This window comes from Melozone crissalis, unplaced genomic scaffold (genome assembly GCF_028551555.1).
Source record: "Melozone crissalis strain CALT ecotype California unplaced genomic scaffold, PUWL_Pcris_2 ptg000023l_1, whole genome shotgun sequence".
Taxonomy (NCBI): Eukaryota; Metazoa; Chordata; class Aves; order Passeriformes; family Passerellidae; genus Melozone; species Melozone crissalis.
Genome location: NW_026535801.1, coordinates 25,161,317 through 25,182,214, shown reverse-complemented (window position 1 = coordinate 25,182,214; position 20,898 = coordinate 25,161,317). Strand labels below are relative to the sequence as shown.

At 37.6% G+C, this 20,898-nt stretch overlaps 1 protein-coding gene across 4 annotated transcripts in view; it reads right to left on the bottom strand.

The window, feature by feature from the left end:
* Nucleotides 1-20,898, bottom strand: part of RBMS1 (RNA binding motif single stranded interacting protein 1) — a 143,096-nt gene that overhangs the window by 7,211 nt on the left and 114,987 nt on the right. For 3 of the 4 annotated variants that reach the window (XM_054277934.1, XM_054277936.1, XM_054277938.1), the window contains exons 5-11: nt 18,502-18,659; nt 15,367-15,446; nt 6,843-6,958; nt 5,928-5,977; nt 5,740-5,833; nt 2,448-2,498; nt 220-330 (exon numbers count right to left, since the gene is read on the bottom strand). In XM_054277934.1, coding sequence (XP_054133909.1) covers nt 220-330; nt 2,448-2,498; nt 5,740-5,833; nt 5,928-5,977; nt 6,843-6,958; nt 15,367-15,446; nt 18,502-18,659 — 660 coding nt within the window. The remainder of the gene's footprint in view (nt 1-219; nt 331-2,447; nt 2,499-5,739; nt 5,834-5,927; nt 5,978-6,842; nt 6,959-15,366; nt 15,447-18,501; nt 18,660-20,898) is intronic. The other variant, XM_054277937.1, reaches the window with a different exon arrangement.

The following is a 20,898-nucleotide window of genomic DNA, read 5'->3' as shown; positions in this document are numbered from 1 at the left end:
CGTTTCCAATTTCTGATCAGTTAATAGACTGAATAAAAGCTGATTGATATAATTTTAAAATGGAGACAGCTCCTAATAATTTACTGGACTTATATAAATGACAATAAAATGACTTATAGGATTACTTTTTCCCACATGCAAGCTGCACAGGGATACTGTGATCTACATGCAGTATTTTCTACTTGGGTAAGTTCTATTTTGTATGAAATTGCTACATACTGTTCCAGTACTGCCTAATGAAAGATGACTCATCTGCTGTGTCAGAGGGCTTATCATTGATGCAGGCTGTAGTGACATGGTGTGGTCCATGGAGGGAGTCAGAACAGCACCCTGTTAAAAACAGAGAAACAAAGAAATGGTTGCAGCACTCAGATTTGATTTTTGACTTGAGAGTCTAAGTATGGAGTCTCCTTCTGAGGGGATGTACCACAAGAACTCTCCTTAATCCCAGGCACTGACTCGAAAAGCAAGTCTGGGGCATTCTGAATATTTCACTTGAGCATCTGCAGATCCTCAAGGTGGAAGACCTGCTTTGACTTCCTGTTGGACATTCAACTGACATGCAATACACTTGAGAGACCTGCTGAAAATGCTTTCTAAAATATGAGTTTAACCAGATGCTGACTTGAAAGCAAAAATTTGCACATGTTACCTGGTACAGATTCACTCAGCTTAAGCTTTGGAATTTCATGCTTCAGGAAGAAACTTTTATCTCATCTTTAGGAATGGTGGCTTTGGAGGAGGAACATTTGTGTTCCTACCCATCACACACAATGTTCACACATGAGGCAGCTGCCCTACTTAGTGGCTGCTTTCATTAGCACACACATTTCAGAACAGTGATTTAGCAGGGCTGATTCTTTGTCTAAATACCAGCTGCTCTTGATGACATTTCTATTGCTTCTGTACCATTTTGTTAGGTTCATAAAAATTATACTCTAAACTTCTAAACACTTTAGATTGTTAAATATGGACAGCACACAGGTTTTCAGAAGTAGCTGAAATGGAAAATTATCAAGAAATTTCATTTTACCAATCATGTTCCACAAAAACACATTTCCAAATATTTTGTATGACTTATGCTTGCAGAAGGTGTTGAATAAAATTAATGGAGGCTCAAAATTAACAGAAATAATGGCAGTGTACTGAAAGCAAGTATTTTGAATCAATAACTAATCCTTAAAATGAAAAAAAAAAAGAAAAAAGAAGAAGTATAGAATATACTTGGAAAAACAACCATGTGATCAGTGCAGATGAAATGAGTCACAGGCACATCAAATACTGAAAGAATTTCCTGTCTGTAGACTGCAGGCTTCTCTGCAAAGCAAATGAGCAAGACAGCACCTGTCTTTGCACAGGCCAAAACTGAACTTCAGTCTAGAATCTAGGTCTTTATTTGCAACTGTGAAATCTCATCTTGTTTACCTGTGAAACTAATACCCTAAATACACCTAAACTAATACCCCATTATATCAACTCTTGTCTTTTACAGCATTATCTGCAGGATGTTGTTTTATGAAAATCTGTGTTGCTAGAGAAGGAAGTTAAAACCTACTCTGTGTATGTGTATTTAACATCAAAAACCACAAATACAACAACAATTAAGTGTGTGAGAAGGTGTTCTGGTTCAACATCACCTTCTCTGCATGCCCAAGAAGAAAATGTTCTGCCAAGAAGATTTACATTCTATAATCTGCCTGGAGAGGTTAATTAAAGTCAAGATCATATCCCTTCTGCATCTGGAAACAGACCTGTTTGTTAACTGTGGGAGTGCATGTACTCAAGTGCCTGTTATTATTAGTAATGCTCATCTCAAGAAAGCCAGTAGGTCTCAGATGTAATGGCACTTAACTGGCAAATGACACAGACAAGCAGCAAATGTCACGGGAGAGCAGAGCTCAGGATGCCTGACAGTCTGGTACAGATGCCACAGCCACAAGTGTAGGGAGACCAGCATTACTCAGGAGTGCTGAAGCCAGAACAAGCTATGCAGGTTTGCTCAAGTGAGTGCCCACAATGTCATTCATATCACCACATCCATCTGTCTTTCACAAATTATCCAGTCTGAACTATTGTAGAGCTATTCTAAAACACTGGGTCTCCAATTTCAGCTCCTGAAAGGTAGACAGTATGTAAAGCATTTGGCATTTGCAAAGTGATTTCCATTTCAAGTAAAGTAAAATAAAACAAAAACAAAAAAACCCCAACACCACTAAGTTTCCTCTTGAAAGTTTTCTCTAATGGTCCTCATCGCATTGATACTCTGAAGATAGCTTACTTTCTTCCTAATAAAATGAGGCCCCAGTTCAGGTTACTGTCTTTGTTTCGTTTTTCATTTTGATCCATGGAAGTAATTGGGCAGGAACTGAGATACTTCCTGTGGTTTAAAGTATGTAAAGTGTTTATATAACAGATAAACACAACAATGGAGAAGGATAAAAACTTACTGGGTGCTGCATTATATATGGTTGAGGCTGCATCCAAGAAGGACTCTGAACCTAGAACAAAATTGGCATTTTATTTTTCATTTTACACATTACTCCAACTTAGATATAGTAATAACCTAAATCATGTTAACATGCCTCCTCCCTTATTTATTGACTTTTTAACCCAATTAGTCCCTCTGTGGAACAACATTGATTTCTATGAAAAATTTATTCATTGTAACTTGTAAATCAGAGACAAGATTTGGAGACCATACACCGCATACACCTTTCAGAACAGAAGACAATGTTTTTAGTGCAGCTTTCAGAAACAGTGAAAAGGGTCAAATAGATGAATGGCAGATTTCTGCTACATTGAAAAAGAAAACTCCTTCTGTCTCAGAAATTCCTTTGTGCAAAAGTAATGGGGATCTCCAAAAGTATAGTACCCTTTGCCTTCTAGTGTGATCTGATTAAAATAAATCATTGTATTTTCACAACTGAAAAAAAACCCCAGGAATTCTGCTGTAAAAAAATCAGGAATTCTTGTTCTAGAAAAAAGAAGATTTAGGAGTACTGTTCACACCTTTTGGTGTGTTATTCAGAAAGCACAGGAAGAGGAGGAGGTTCTGATGAGAGCCCCTGCTCTTGCAACAAGCACACTTTCTCTCCAAAATCAGTGACCACTCAAATACTTCAATTGCAGGAGAATGCCTAACTTTGCATGACAAAGTGAAATATAAAAAGGGAGTGTAAAGGTTATATTGTTATCCTGGTTAAAAGGAGCTGGTTGCAACAGCTCTCTGAAAAAGTGTGCAAGAAAAACTAAAGGTAAGGACAAAAATGTTTCCTCCCCACCTTCTGTAGGTGTGTTGGGTAAGGCAGGAATCTGACCTGCACCACACACAAAGCAGGCTCACCACTGCTGCTGGACATTTAAAGCCTTTTAAATGCCTCTACCATCATTCCCAGAGTCCTGTGAACAGGACAGGTAAACACACACAGCCTTGAAAAAAATCCAGGTGAGACATTTTCTGGAAGATGGAAATATTTCTTGCCTCCTTTTGGTACTTAGTTTCAAACCAGAGCTGGGTTTTGTTGTTTTTTTTTTTTTTTTCTTTTTCAGTCAGGAAAAGAGCAAAAGGAGTTCAAAAATGGAATGGAAAAGACTGGAACACTCCCTTTCCTCAGGCAAAATCTTAATGGCAAAAATACCGGTACAGCCTGACTAAAGCTTTGGCTAATCTCACACTGTGATAGTAACTGGCTCAGTGCAGTCATTTGGATACACAGGGGTTGCAGATACAAACACCAGCCAAAACTTTATTAAATTTGTTTACCTGAATAAGAATAAATGTAGCATCAGGTTATACCATGCCTCAAAGAAAAAAACAAAAACAAAAAAAAACCCAAAAACCCCTTTGCTTGTGTGATACATGCTGCTGTGTAGAAGACAAAGCTGCAGGTTTCTGTGAGAAGGGATCAGTAATGAAGATGTGACTAATACTCAAATTGTGAAACTCTTCTGGCCATGAATCTCCTTCCTCCCCAATACAGAATACTTCAATTTAATTTTCAATTCCAATTACTGTGTCACTTCAAGCATAATGATATTAATAACTCCATCCACAATAATTTAAGCTTCATGCCATGTATATTGAAATACTGGTAACTACATTTCTGGAAACATAATGGATTGTGGTCTGTCTATCTCAATAGCCCAAAAAATAATACTGTATTACTAAGTAGTATGTTTCCATGCCAACTTCCAATTTTTACTTGGATTCTGAATATCAGAGAGTCATATATTGATAAATAATTTATATTTTAATAAAGAATAGCAGTTAATTTTACTGAAATATTTTCCTGGGTAAGGACGTACTGTAATTTCTGAGGTAATGCAGTACCAAGCAGAGTGATTCAGTATACTGACAAATACAGTCTAGCACTGTCTGCCCAGAGCAAACATTGTGTTGCATAAGTTACCTCAGAAATTAATATAAAAATAATGCAGCTGCCCTTCACACCAGAGAATGCTGTTTTAACTCCTACACAATACTTTGCTCATGTACAGACTAATATGAGACAATTCTTCCTCATCCTCCTCACTTGGAATTGAAGGCTACATGGGAATTTCTGCAGGATGCAGCTGATGAGATGGCCCACAGTGCCTCTGCCAGCTCCTGCCCCCCTTTACACACCCTTCCACACTCATTCACACACACAGAGCACATCTGAAAGCTCTGCATGTCTCTCTCACTAGAAAGCAAACTGCCTCTTCTTCCCCTGACACATAGAGGTAAGAATCTTCTAAATTTAATTAGTTTGGGTCATTTATGACATGAATCTCTGCTGTTTACTCCATCTATGCGTTAAACAGTAAAATGCCAAAAAAGCTCATAATTTAGCATACACTGCCATAATTGGCATGTCTCAAGCAGCAATTACAGAGCACACATCTGAGACTGCCATACTAGTTGTATTTAAAGCAAGTTGTTTGTAAACTGAAATGTACAATGCCCTAAAATTGAGGATTGCTAAGATCTATATCAAAGTGCTAAAACTGTTTCATGTAATTTCCCAATGTGTTGAATTGTATATCAATATCCCTTGTGAGGACTCAAGATGGCACCTATCAAAATCCCTCTTCAGAAAGCTTTGGACCAAAAATATCCACAATTTATATTTTAATTTATTATCCAAAATAAAGTAGCCTTTGGTTTAGAAATACTGTCCTAGGCTATTAAATGCTTTACTCCTAATACAAAAACACTGAATTTGAATCCTAAAGTAATTTGACCATGGAGCTCTTTTTTTAAAATTTCCAACTCTAAAGTGAAGAATGTTTCTGTACCCTTCTTAGTAGAACTACATAAGATATTATTGTTGGGTTTTCTGAGAAAAGTACAGAGAAAAGCTCAAAATGCATGGAAAACGTCTTTAAAAATAAATTAAATTAAACCAATAAGGCTTTAAATAAAGAATAATTACTTCATGTGTACTGGTGACATTAAAATAATTTGCCTGAGAGAAAATGAAAAATCTCCCATGAAAGGCAGAAATGGCTACAAATCCGTCAGCCACCAGCACAAGTTGGAGACTTGGTTTTGCAAGACACCAGGGTCTCATTAAAGCACTGTGCTTCCTGAAACACACACTCAGGTTTTCAGGCTGTCACTTTCATGCTGTACAGCACAAGGAGGCCACTTCATTAAAATGTAACATTATTGGAGACCTCATAAAACCAGATGCAACAATTGATAAATAAACATAAGCTCCAATGAACCATTTCAGCTACCACGCTCTAAATACAAACCTGGTATGTAGAAACTGGAGAAGCAATATATGGCGTAATAGATGTCTGAGTGATCATTCTGTTTGCTGTAATACTGTAGGGTGATGGATAAAATCTAGAAAATGCAGAAATATTTATTAAATACTAGTTCTATGTATCTTTCATAATGCAAACATATTTTTTTCTTCGTGTGACATTACTCAACATACCCATTTTGTAAAGCAGCTGTGGTTGGATCATATGTGAGTGTCATTCCAGCCTTAAAAAAAAAAAAGTGGAAAAGAAAGAGTGGACAAAATTAATTTTAATTGTAAATGATTTCTCTTTTTCTTTAGTTATCTCATTTTTAACTGAAAATTTGTATTGAAATAATTTTTTAAAACTTACGGAAAGGCTAATTGGCAGAAGTAATTATACAGTGAAGAGAATTAGCAATATTGTTTGTGAATACAAGTTTCCATGTTCCCATTATGAGGAACAAAATGCAATCTATTAAACACCTGGCTAAAAGTACATGTGTGTTTGAGATTCAGGGCATGCAGATGATTATGTTAGGGTGTTGCCTACTATATATGACTTATAAGATTGAATGGGGAGTGCAGTTTTTTGAAGGCACATTTGAATTTTCCTGTGTAATATAAATGAGATATTTAGGCTTGCTAGCCACAGTAAGTCTATGAAACTATTATCTTGAACATTAAAGTTTAAACAACTGTTGACTAAAAACAACAATGCTGCATGGCACTGGTATACTATTTTAATCTTGTGAAAGTGGTGTGCATTTTAGTGTTCCATAGATCAAAGGATTATTTCTGCATGTAAGCACAGTTATGTTTCTGGTAGTTTAATAATATGGGAAAGCTGAAGTTTATATTATGGCCAAGTTGAAGGAGATTTTATTGTTCACTTCAATGAGACAGGACTTGGCGTTTCACATTTTGCCTTTTCTCCTCAGAAGAAAGACACAGTTAAACATCTTTTTTACAGACACACAAACTGTCAGGTAAGAGTAGCTTGAACATTTTTAATATGCCAAAGACCCAAGCCAAGAAGTCTCAATGCCTATCATTTTCCTAAGTATTCATTATTGCACACCCACACTAAAGCTTGAAGGGAGGACTTACAAGTCTCACCTCGCCTTCTCTGTGCCATGCTCTTCCATTCTGTATGTATTTATTCTGATTCTGCCTCTTCTTCTGTCCTCCATCAGCAAACTTGCACAATAAAGGTTCTGCAGGAACTGGAAGAAAGAAGAAAAATTAGTTGAAGTAGCATTGATACACAGATGCTCAATTCTCCATATGAGGTATGGTTTTAAGTTATATTCCAAATATGACACTTAAATAACACGGAGCTGTATTACAGCATCAACAGCTGTTCAGCATAGCACAAAGACAGCTGCCACACACAAACAGAGCATCTGGAATGCCTTATCTATTTTGATTTTGAACTACTGCTGTAAAACCTGTTGGAAGGAAACGTGGTCTGTATATCCTGAGTATGTGTCTCTTGGTCTGGGTTCAACAAGAACTGTGACCTAAATTCTCAGCTTTGTCTCTTTGGAAGTATATCTAAGGAGGATGGAGAAAAAATCTGGCCAAAGGTCTGTAATACATTCTCCCCACCCTTTGGAGATTTCAGTAATGTCCCAAAATGTACAAGTGTTTTACTCATCCAGAAGAGGCACCTTTATTTCCTGCGCCCTTGCACCAAGAAAATGCCACAGTTGTCCATTCCCATTTTATCCCTGCTCTATAAAGAACACCCAATGCAACCAGAAATTCTTCAAGATTGTCCTTTTGGGGTTTTTTGCATACTGCCATGAACAGCATCACCATACTTTATTATTTTTTCTTGTTGTTGTTATTATTATCTTTCCTAATACAATTCTGAACATGACCTCAATTTTTCGTGTCAGAATTGAAGCAATGAAAAGCTTTGCATGGCATTCTTTCTATCCCTGCTCTAAGCTCTCACATTTCCAAGTACCTATGGCTGAAGCACAGCTCTGCTGCATCACACCACACCCTCCCTAATCACAGGGTGGAAGCACTGTTATGACTTGGATGTAAACTCTTCTCTGCCAATAATTCCTGACACATGAGCTGTCTAAGCTTTACCATGACACTCCTCCAGTCACTCTCTGTTTGGAAACATCTTCATCAGACATGGCTGGACCTGAAAACATACAAGTTTCCAAATGCAGAGTAAACACATGGGGTGGGAAGGCCACCTGCAAAAAAACAACCCCAAGAAAAATTTTCAACAAAATCTATTAATATAACCATGGTGAGTGCTGATGTCTCTTCACCCTGTCTGCATTTGCCAAGGATGATTGGTGCTGAAAACCTCAGGGATGTGTAACCTCACAAAGAGCTTGACTTTTAAAACTTTGGCACAAAACAGGTATTAATGGCCCAGTCATCCCTGGCTTTGGATGTCACACCTAAAACACTAGCACTGTTTCTACTGGAAAAATGTCCACTTCCTGCATGACACATCTTTTGACAGCCTTCTCTGTAAAAAAGGAGACAGAACTGGTGTGTGGTTCCCTGTCTCACCTCCAGCAGTGACCACACAGCTCAGAGACCTGGACCTCTCCTACCTGGGTGCTATTATACAGAGGGTCAGACTGTAACATTAAACATGACAACTGAATAAATTTAAAATGTATTATCCTTCAGAGAATGGTAATTAAAACCCTATAATCATAAAATAAACCAGGAAAAAGCTAAGTTAATGCCACTGGAAAAATATAGGAGACCTATGGATGATGGAGTAAATGAACAAGGAAACAACAGAAACCTTAAAGTAGAAGAAAAAATGGAAAATATTGTCTTCAAAACCTTGTATTTCTGAGGGGATTTCTGGCATTACCAAAACTGACTTTTGCTTTGAGGTCTTCTATTATGTGAAGTAACTGCTGTTTCAACATATTTGGAGCAAAAAGGTACAATATCAATATGGTGATGGATGATTTGATGCTGCTTTGTAAAAGCTATATCAAATAACCTTAGTCATAGCACACAGCATTTCAGTCCATACAGTTTGGCTGAAATAAGAGGAGGTAATCTCAGAATATGTTAGCCAATATGGATAAATTTCTCAGGTTCTGGTCTGAAATAATTTTGGTTGTTTTGACACAGAGTGGAAAACAAAAATCCATTGGACACTGAGAGAGGAGGTCCAAATACTGAAGTTAACTGCCTTAAATGAAAAAAAAGCTCTTCCCCAAGTTGAATATCTTCATCTATTTTTACATTATTTCAAAAAAACTAGTTTTGTGAGGACCATATGTGACTTCCAAAATATGCATATAAAATTTTGGATGAAAAATCAAAATTTCATTTCAAAATTCAATTTCTCTGGCATGAGAACAGTACAGAAAGACATCAGAAAAAGATTTCTGGCCCTGACATTCTGTATTAGAGCACTCACAGGTAGTAAATGCTTTATTTAAACCTGGATTATGCTTTCATTAAAAATCCCTACAATTAATTATAAAAAACTTGTTAGGAAGCATCATTTGTACTTGCATTTCCCATCATTGTCTCAACATAAATATCTTTTCTTAAAAAAAAAAAAGAGTAAACCCGTCCCACTGTCTGAATAAAATGTTCATAAAAACCTATTTTAAGAATCAATCTGATTTGTTTTTGTCAGTAGATAAAACAGCTACATCTTCTATGATTAAACATCTTCTGTGTTGCATTGTAAAAATTCTCCAACAGATTTAAAGGGGAAGAAAAAATGGAGTCAGAATTATACACACATACTGGATTTTGAGTACATAATATCCAAAACCTGCATCAGTGAAGAAACCCAAGCATTTAAAGAGCTATTAATTTGTGATCTACTAGAAGTTAGTGCTCCATCTTACTGAACACAGATCCAGCCATGGGGACCCTTGTTCCTCTGACTTTCCGCCTTCCCTTGCTCCTCCCTGCGCCCATCCAAGATGCCAAATGCTGGGAATGCTCCAACTCACACTAAAAACCCCTTGCAGACCATCTATTTAATACAGCACTTCTGTCAGCAGGCTGTACAGCATTTGCCTTCCCTGATTCTGCTTCAGGACCTGACTGCTGACAGTGGGACAGCTCCAGTGGAAAGCCCAACTGCAATTTTTGGCTGCTCTTCCACACACATGACCTGAATGACACCGTGTTCATTCCTGCAACAACACAATGACTGATGGTCACCACAGGGAGGCTCATGAGAAACAAGATAAACCTTCTTCTTGGGTTTATCGTGACCTACTGATCTCCCTCCCACCAAAGAATGAACATAGACCTTACTCTTTTCAAAATTAAATCTGAACCTTACTTGTTCAGCTTACTTTTTCTCATTGCTTTCAAGAATTTGCAACACATTCTCTCTTGCATATACGTGCAAGCATGTGACAGAAAAATATTTGAACACAAAGCTCTCACAATTCCTACAAACCAGTTAAGCAATCTTTTGTAGTACAGGAAGGAAGGGAGAGTCATTTTTATTGTTTAATTGCTGGGAACTATGCAGGCCCAGTGATGAAGCAGATCATTAATCATTCAGTGACTTGTCTGTATGTGCAAGACAAAGGCAGAGTACAAATATTCAGAGTTGCATTCACAGCTCGGAGGTACCTGATGTAAAAGGCTACAACTTACAGTGGAGTTAAGCTTTTGCAGCTAGGACAGCACGTTTGACAGGCCCACTCTTGTGACACCCAGTGCAAACCAGCACTGCCAATGGTGTGCAGGTGCCTGTTGGGCTGCAGCTACTGAGGGGATCTGTAACCATGAGCGTTCCTGGCCTTCAACATCAGGGCTTTGAAACTTGGGTGTGGAAAGTGCTGACCATCTCCTCCCACCCTGAATCACTCTCCTCTAGGGCTAATGTTTTTACAGAAGAGAGATGTGAATGTGATATTAGCCCAGAGATTAAATTCTTCCTCCTTGTAGACACTTTGTACACATCTGTGCATTAGAACTCAGTTTGTCTTTGTTCAGTGTCTACCTAAATTTGTACCAGGGGATACTATAAATGCAAAACCAAAACTGATGTTCTTTGTTGGACCTTGAGTTTGCACCCTTGACTTTACGTGGCTAATTTTATCAACTTTTCAATAAACCCTACTTTCAGTTACTGAAAAATACAACAAAATAGTTAAAAATTACTATTCCTTTAGTCAGTTTCCAATTAAACTGCATCTTTTAGAGACTTCCATTGCTTATTTTCTAGTGCAAAGCATATGGGACTTAATGAATTCTGACATTAAAACATCACTTTAATGATAGAGCAAGCCTGTACAGCTAGAAACTTTTGCCAAAGGCTGTGGGAACTAAAAAAGAAATTGTGCAACCCATGATCAGGATATCTTTATATGTTTAAAGAGAAATTCAGTATTATACTCTTCACCATTCTAGTCTTCACTTAAACATAATGCTCAGGATTACCTTGCTTTAATAATTTATACAAGGTTTAATAATTTGTGACAGAAGGATATTTTGAGTGGTTTTAAGAAGCATTTTTCTCTTCTAATCCTATGTTGGTTCTTAAAACTAAGCAGCAAATTGCAAATTATGGGAGTTAAAACCTCTAATTCACAGATTTCAAAAAATATTCAGAGTTGATGATCCTTGTGGGTCTCTTCCAGGTCCAAATCTTAAGTGAATGGCCCATACAGGGATCAAACCTACAACACTGGTACCTCAGCACCACACTCTGAGACCAGCTAAACTAATCTCAGGGTCTTGATCAAAAGAGTGAAAGTTTTGTTCCTCTGCCTTTAGTGTGGCAACCACTGTCAGCCCTTGATATCCTTAGCAGTGGTTTTTAGGCTATGGTTCATGTGTTTTTTCTAAAGGATCTGTGACAGATAATTGAAAGAAAAATTGAATTTATGGTCAACTAGCTTAAATTCACTAGAGATCTTCAGTGCTGGATACTTTGCAAAGGTAAGAAACTAAGAAACATAGAATATGACCGACAGGAGACAGCTACCCCAGGGCTCCATTTCCACTCCTCCCCACACTAGAGTGATGTCCAAGGCCAGATCATTTCAAGCCATGGTCTGCATCATCCCTGGTGGACCTCATCCCAGTCTGGTCAAGAGCACAGGCAGGAGCAGGGCTTTTACACACTCATTTTTCTCCCCTAAAAGAGAACCTGAGCAACCAATCTCTTTATCCTAAGTGGGAAGAGAGGGGTGGGTTATGGATAATTTTTGATTTTTGCATCATCACCATTATCAGCCATTACTGAAGTAAAAATTACAAGGGCTGCTCAGCAAAAATGCTCTTACACCCATTAAACCAAAATCACCCAAGTTCTTCTCCAGTAAAAGAAATATTAAAGCTACATGTTACTGTGACAGGGAGGAGATGCCTTTCAAGATTTTGCCCAGAAGATAATTTCTACAATCACTGTGGATCCAACACAAGACTAAAGGCCAGTGAACACTGAGTATCATCTTTAGAGGAGGAAGGCTAAGTATGCTGCTGCTCTGCTCTCACTGCTCATCTGCTGGCTCCTGGCTCTTGATACCAGTCTGCTCTGTTTCCTCCAATTCACGTCATACATTTCACAGGAGAATAGAAAACTTTTAAATATTACATTCTTCCCTGAAAACAAAGTTCTTTAAGGAGGAGAGTGAAACTAAATGCAAAAGTTACTTTAAAATTATAACAATCATATAATAGTTACATATCATAGCTGAGAAGATAATTAAGTTGAAAATTAAAGTTCTGAGTTGGGTTTTCAGTGACAAAATGGAGAGGAAGTCATAGTCCATAAAACACAACCAGCTAATACAATAGCTTCCATAAAAATGGACAAAGCACAACAACAAAAGGTGAAACTAACACATCACTTCCAGGAGTTTCAGCGTTATACCAACTTGCAGTGCATTTCAAATTGCTCTCTGAGCTAACCCTTCTTCTTCTTTACTGAAGATAAACAAGGACACACTAAATACTGAATATATTTCATTAAGTTAAATAAAGCCTGAATGGCCAGTTATATCTGGGTTTAGCTTGCTTAGCATCATCAATGCCCAGTCACTCACCTAACTCTGGAGCTGACAATTTTGACACCACCCTGTGTTAATCCCTGGCCTTCCCAGATTCTTAGAGGTTTTATTCATTGTGTCTTCTCATGCTCCAGAGGAGGTTTCACTTATGCTTTCTATAACTGTTTAACCCATTCTTCCATTTAAGCCCAAACTTAGTTAAAATAACAAAGCTGCATTATGAAAGCATGTTTTTGTTGAACAAATGTTCTTCCTCCCACACCTATTTCATTACAGGCCCATCTCTCCTACCCTCTTCATCCTGATAACATTGATGTTTTTAGAGCCAGCTCCCTTTGCTGATTTTAGCCAAGTTTCTAGGACACAATGTTTTAATTTAAACACAGATCTGGTTTTATGATTTTGTTTTGCATGTGTTTGAAGTTGATCCTTTATAATCCCAATGGTCACTAATCTATTTCAAAACAGTTTCCTAATCTTTGCTTGTTCAAGAGCTTTCCTACTGTCATCCAGTTTTCTCTCTGCAGGCAGTCCAAAATCACAGTTGCCTCATGACCCCACCCCACGTTTTGGCAGACTGCAGTATACTGTGATGCATAAATTCAATTCTCTAATGAGGCTGCATTACTGGACAGGTGCTTGCTGTGTGGGATGGAACTCTGGGAACAATTTGATCTCCATAAAAACCTTTGCAAGGAGCAATGAAACTTCACAGCACCAGCACAGAAACATAGAGCTGAGGCTGGGTCCTATACAACAAAATTGAGGGTCTTTAAAAACCAAGGTTCTCACAACTCCCTTATGCACCTGATTATTTGTCTCATTTTCAGTATCATGGAAGGCGGGACCCATCTGAATTTCAAACACTTGGAGTCATCTGCTTCTGAGTGACTGAGCTAGACACCCTCTGTAACTGCAAGGACAGTCTCTGGAGGTGTGTTTTTCTTTACATGTTCTAGACAGAGAGCCTGGACAACTGCTTTCCAAAGGAAGCATTAGAAGTTCAAGCCTGTGAGGTGGATTATATCTTGAGACCCCTGTTTAGTTTCCACTTTCAGAAAATTAACAGTTCTCTGCAAATTTCTTGTCCCTAATTTATCACATTTTTATGTTAAATATTTCCTTCAGACTGCAAAAATCATTCCTACAATTCCATGCAGGAAGCTTTTATTCCAACCTAGTTGAACCTCATCATGTAAGGGTGCAACTCCAGCTTCAGCAAAGACCCACTGGAGACAGATCATGATTAGCAATGACGTGCTTGACGGCTCATTCATTGAGAACAGGAGATGCAAGTAAAAATAAAAATTAACAAACTAAAAGGCACTGATAGGAGCTTCTGTTGCAGATGTTTAGTGTCCTTATGATCTGTTTAAACATAGGCTGTAGCATTTTTACTAAATGTAGCAAAGAAAAAAATATAATATAACTAAAGCAACAAATGCAACAATGTGCTTAAATTTACCAAACATTTGTAACAAAGTTTTAACAAAATAATAATATCGGCAATTAATCCTTGTGCAAAGGATCTGCAAGAGCAAGGCTAGGGAAGTCAAAACACTGCATTAGATTAGCTGTGCCAAAGGCAGCGGTTTCCTGTGCTCTGAAGCATTTTCCATCCTTACAGCAGCACAGACTGCCTCAAACTGGAGCAATCTTTCAGGGATGAGGCATGTTTGGAGTTTTACTAAACAAGCCACATTCTTGTCTGCCTGCCGAAGGTGGCTTTCCTCCTCCTCAGTGACAGGGTCTGGCTGCACAGAACATTTCACCAGTGGGACAAAGGCAGCTTCCCCAACCACATCAACACTGTAATTTGCAAAATTCCCACTTGGGATTCTCAATAAAATGCCCACTGAAAGCTGCCTGGAATGCCAGGCATGTATTCTTTCCTTCTTTATTTTATCCTCTTTACTTTCTATTTTACTCAGCAGCATTCAATTTCCTCTCCTCATTTTTCAAAATTCACGGAATATACATTTTGTCTCTTAGAAACAGTGCTGACAAAGCAGACAAAAATGATGAGGAACTTGGTGTGGCAACAAAATTGTACTAAGCCTTCTCTGAATTCTGCCTTGCACAATATTTCTAGAAGTAGCATTCTATACTGACCTCCTTCCATTTTCCTGAAGGACTTTAAAACCTCCACTGACTTGAGAGTTGCAGCTCCCCAGTGAATGATCATGCCAGGCACTGCTGCAGATTCCATTTTTTTCCCTAAGCAAATATTTTTTCAAAAATGCTTAGAAAAAATCATCAACAGATGACAAAACCAGCCCATTTTTGCCTCTGAAAAAAGCCCTGTCCATGGAAAAGCAGCCAAATTCTGTTCAGATAGATATTTGTTTCCTCACTTCAACTGGGATTACATTGGATGTAAATTTGTACATAGCTGGCATCTTAGCTGCTTGTTTCTCTGCTAGGAGAGAACACTACTAGATTCCTAGAAAAGGTTTACAACAGAAAAGCAATATACTGTGTTCCAAGCAAGCATTACAGCCATCCAAAAAGACAGAGTTTAATTTTAATAAGCTTGCCTCTAAATGAGAAGCCAGATACAACAATCAGTGTAACAGGCTTCCACCATGTAAGCACTAACCCATTCATACATCTTGTAAAAAATATATGCAACATACCAGAAACTCCTGCTGGTGTCTTTATGAATTTTCCATTAAAATGAGCAATCACTGCTTCACATTTTTCTGTTGACTCCATCCTTTGAAAATAAAGAATAATTTACATAAATTAAACACTCAAACAGATTACCATGTTTGTGACTTTTTTTTAAAGCACATTTCTCGCTTTTTCTCAAATCATATTTCTTGTTTTTCCCCTCTTCACTGCTCTGGCTTGCTTTCCCATGTGTGAACAATGGAGATGATGTTTTCTAAGAACATATAACTTCAGAAAGGTAAAGCCAAACTCAATTAACATTTTATGCACTCTGAGACCAAAGTCGGTGCCAAACTGAAAATAATGCTCTTATTTACTCAGAAATTATACTGTAGCTGTCCAAGCTGCCTCAAGTACCTCTCTTGTCTTGAAAGCAGCAGAAGGACTGACTCACTATCATTCATAACTGAATCCTTACTGTCCATGCTGCATGCAGCAAAGGTTAATGCCACTCTTAAGAGAGGATTCAGAGCTGTCTGTACAGTTTAAGGGTAATAAACTCAAATAGAAACCTGCCTGACTGCATGACCCAAACTGACTTGGCAGCTTTTAGCTTACACACATCATCTCCACTAAATGATGCACCTGGCTCTTATTTAATTGTCTCCGGGTTCCAAACAGGAGCCAATACTAGCAGAGCTGTGATGGCTACTGAGAATGTGTCCAAAGTCTTGAGCAGGTTTGTGCACTCATGCTGTCAGATCCAGACTGAACAGGCTGGGCAGGGGGCTGCAGAGCCCCTGTGGCCTGGGAGGGGCCTCACCTGCAGAGAGGATGTGCCAGCCCCGACTGCCACCTGGGACTCCGTCACACTGAACAACTCAGATGTGCAATTACAACAAAATATATTTTAAAAGAACTTATTTTGCAGCTGCCAGCAAGATGATGTTTGGTTAATGTTGAACAGATAATTTCTTTTCAGTTGCTCATTAGGCAAATGGCCTCAGCAGCAAACAACCAGGACTAAAAATTCCTAAGTCTTGGCATCTCTTTAATCCTGATATCCTTTCTGCACAGGCTGACAAAATACAAGTATAGATAACAACTAGTACCACCAAAAAGCCAGACTGAACAAGAGGTTTTCCTAATGATTCCAAAAATATCTCTTTGAGAATTTTCAGAAGTTCTGGATTATTGGATCTGCATCAAAGAAATCTAATTTTTTTTTTTTTGTCTCACATGAAACAAACAATATAATTTAGTTTCAGACTCAAGTCTGGACTTGATAAAATACATTACTCCCTTTTAACCTAATAAAAGTTTCCCAAAGGCAAGAAATTAAAATATTTATTTAATGTCTACAGGTTTTTTGGAAAATTTTAATTAATTATCCAAGAATTTTCCAATACAAGAAAAATGTTCACCTTGTGGAAGGAAAGAAGTTCTAATTAGATATAGAAGCAATACTTAACCTATAACCTAGGTATACTTTATTTATGTATATAAATAAATGCTTATATAAAAATAACTTCATTCATGTATATATAAAACACAAAATGCACAACAGAGAAACTATTGAGAAAGTACTTTAAAACTATTATATTTTAATGTCTTCAATACAACTGAGGTCTTGAATACACACAAGTCTTTTTGACTTTTGCATATGATTCCAGAACACTTCCAGCTACATTAGGAAAAATACATCCTACCATATTTCCTACCTTACCACTGATTCAAGGTGGGGGGGTAAACAAGTTTAGGGAGACTGAATGAGAGCAAAATGCCGAATGAATTTTATAGTGGGTGTTAGTGGATTCTACTCTTCACAGTACCAAAAAATGAAAGCTAAACATAAAACACACATATACTAATGAAATTAAAATGCTCCGTTAATTTTACCCCACTTATTGATTTTTTTTAAAGGGGACAGGAAGAAATTTTAGCAAAGCCCAAACTTGCTGGTTTTCCCCTCTTAAACAATGAATATTTTTCTATTATTTCTAATTTTGTTCCTTTGTTATACATTCTTGAAACTTGATAGTTTGACAAGCATATGACGTTTGGGTTCAAGAGGCTGGTGGGGGAAGACATTTGGAAAAAAAAAAAAAAATCACAGTGCCATGAAATATTCCCCAGCCAACTCACAGGAAAACCAATTCCTCAAAATTTTGGCCACATCAGGAGATAAATTTGTTCAGTACTTTTCTGTGCGCTAATTTTAGATTCTGATATTTGTTCAAATACAAAGCTATTATAATATTGGCTGAACATCTGAATTACTGAAATTGGATTTCCGTATTTTGAGAATGCCAATTCTTTGCTTGAAGCATGCTTTTATTTTTGATAATAGAAACCTTCAATTTAAAGCCTCTAAATTTTGATTGTTATACTAGGTTTAAAGCAGGACTTACATAAATAAAAACAGCACAGAAAAGACTTTGATGAAGAGATCCCAGAAAAAAATAACTACATTAACTAGAGAAAAAGTAGATTCATATGGACGGAATATTAAGGAGGTATTTACTAATTTATGGAAAATATTTTTTCTTGTTTATTTGAGTGAGATATTTCACTTAGCACACAAATATTTTAAGATGAGATTTACTGTAAGTGAATAAAAAGTATTTTCTTTCCCAGCTGACATCATGTTAATGAGCCTGAAAATTCAAAGGGCTGATGTTCAAAGGGCAATGATGAGTTCATTTTCTCCAAGGAACTAATGAAGAAAAACAAAACAAAAAAAAGGCATGGGGGTGGGGAAGAAGGATCTTCCTTCTGGTCTGCTGCCTGGGATTCAAACTTCACAATCCAGCAGTCACACAAGTCTCTGTGAAGCATCACGTTACCCTGGCTTACTGACTCAGGGATAGAGGAGAAAGGAGAAGTACAGAAAAGGGAAGGAAGTGGTTTAGAGTGAATTCTTACTCTAGATAATTGTCCAGTAAGAGCAATAAATTTAGATTTAGCCATCTAAGCAAGATGAGACACAGCTCTACCAAAGGAAGAATTAACAAAACCCTGCTGAATAACTCCATTTCAATCTTCCTTCTCTTTACAAGCTTTATCATTTTCAGTAATTTCTGCCTTTTCTGCCTATTCCTGCGTTTTTAATGCAGACAAAGGAAGAAGGCTGCCAGCACGGCTCACAGCCCGAGTACCTCGCAAAGCCAACGCCGCGGCTCGTCCCACTCGAGTCCCGCAGTATCCTGGTGGAGATCACCTGCCCAAAGGGCTTCAGCATGTTCTCAAGCTCCTGCTCGTCCATTGACAGAGGCAGGTTGGAAATGTACAGGTTAGTCGGGTCTTGCTCTTGTTGCTGAAAGAGAATTAAAACCAATTGTTATTGCTGTTGCCGCTGACATTTTGATTTTAAAACAAACAAGTACACATGAATTCTGGCACAGATTTTTACTTCTCAGGCCTTCTGTTAAGTCTCCTCTTTCCTAGTATTAGTGACCTCCATCTTCTGCCACTGCCTGCAGTATTCCTGAGAAAGTTTTCTTTCTCCTATTACTGCTGACACTGACATTTTTAAGTAGAGATAAAGGTGAATAATTGACCAGTTTATAGTCCATGTTAAAACTCCATGTTTCAAATTTTTCTCAAAGGAAAAAAAAAAGTAAATATGAGATAAAGGAAAGAAATTAGCAGACAAGAAATGCAAGAATGGTGGAAAGCACTAAGAAAGCCAGATGTAAATTAAGAAGAGGAAAGATTGGGATGACAATCAGAAAATAATATAAGGAAAAAATGAGAAAATTGATTTAATAGTATGTACATTGCCATAATAATACCAAAAGAACAGAGTGATACAGAAGCAAGCGGGACACTGTCGCTGCCTTCCATACGTGAGCACTTATGACTTTTCACCAAACTTTTATGTTATACATTCAGACAATAAAAAAGTCTTCCAAAACTTTGTCTAGAAACAGACAAAATGAGAGAGGATGGCATTCAGGAGATGAGTAATTAGGGAGGTGACAAATATAGCCACATCTTTGCCATTCCCCTGATCTTAGGCTACTCACTACTTTGTGTTATCTATGTATGTGCCATAAAATGACACCTCTAAGAAACCTTTTTGGTGAAATTGATGATTTCCAGTGTTTTTCTACAGATTTCCCAGCTGTGGCAAGGGAGCATCTCTTCCATGCTGGTGATCACTGCCCATGCTCTGTACTGAAGCACATTCTTGATCTACACAGATTGATGCGACACAGCCCTTAAAGTTGTGCAGAACTTCAATGTCATCACTGTCACCCTGGTATAATTGTAAGTCTCTGCAGGATGCCCACATTCAGCAGCACTTTTCTGAGCATGAGCAGTGATATGATCTGAAATCAATTTTATTGATATACATATACAGTTTTCATAGAATCACAGAATGGGTAAGGTTGGAGAGGACCATGTCTGGTCATCCTGGATCACATTGCACAAGCACTGCACAGTAAAGAAGCTCATAAACATTTGCAGGTGAACTCTCTGTGCATCACTTTCTGCACATTGTCCCAAGATATTTATTGGTCCCAACATATTTGATGGCACAGTCCACAATGTATTTTCCTTCTGTACAAGAGGGCTGACTGGTTTGCAGGGAAGTTTGAATCAAACCAGACAACAAAAACAAAACCATACAAAAACACAACACTTGCCTCCTGCCATTAAAGCATTTCTTAAAGTGATTATACTGCATGGATGGTGATATTCTCTCATGCAGAACAGGATCAATTTGTCATTAAGACTCCCTTATATAAATATTATCTCAGTACTTTTAGTAGGATATTGCATAATTTTATAACTTGCAATCTTAGATATCACCTCTCAGTTTGAGTTAGTTTTTCCCAGGAGGGAAAAAAAAAAGAAAAAAAAAAGAAAAAAAGAAAGAAAGAAAAAAAAAGAAAAAGAAGTGTTTGGGCTTGCAGGGAGGTCACACCTTTTAGGCACAGAAAGAAATTATCCTGTTCCAAAACTAGTGAAAATTAAAAATGGGAAAGCAAATTCTAGGCTGAAAAACCTTTACTTATTTGCATTTTTACCCCAAGTCTCACATTCAGTTCAAAAGAGTAAATGTTTTGAAGTTTTCCAAAAACATTTTTAAAGAAATTGGAATAGAAGACCTATAAGAGGGAAATGTTCTTCCATTTTAGTGCATGCCTCTGCCACTGTATGACTGTAATTCCTAGCCACACCAAAATCCCACATACTTTACAAAACAACCTTTTCCAGCTCCCAAGTGTTGCCCTCATTGGCCCCTTTATAGTCCATTACAAATGGCATTTGATTACCCTGTATGATTTTTCTTTTGTTACCTAGTAGAGACATCCCCTTCCAAAATAATACTGAATCTATACAGTACACAGACAAGTTTAGGGTTCAAATTATCTTATCATAGGGTATCTGAATTCTTTTTCATATTAGAAAAATTAACAGAAGGAGAAGACAAGAAAATGGATTCACTGTGAGGCCACAGCTGACATTAATATTAATTGCTGGGCATAATTACAGTAGTTACATCTTGACATTCAGCTCAAATTTCCTCAGGCAGGAATGTGAGA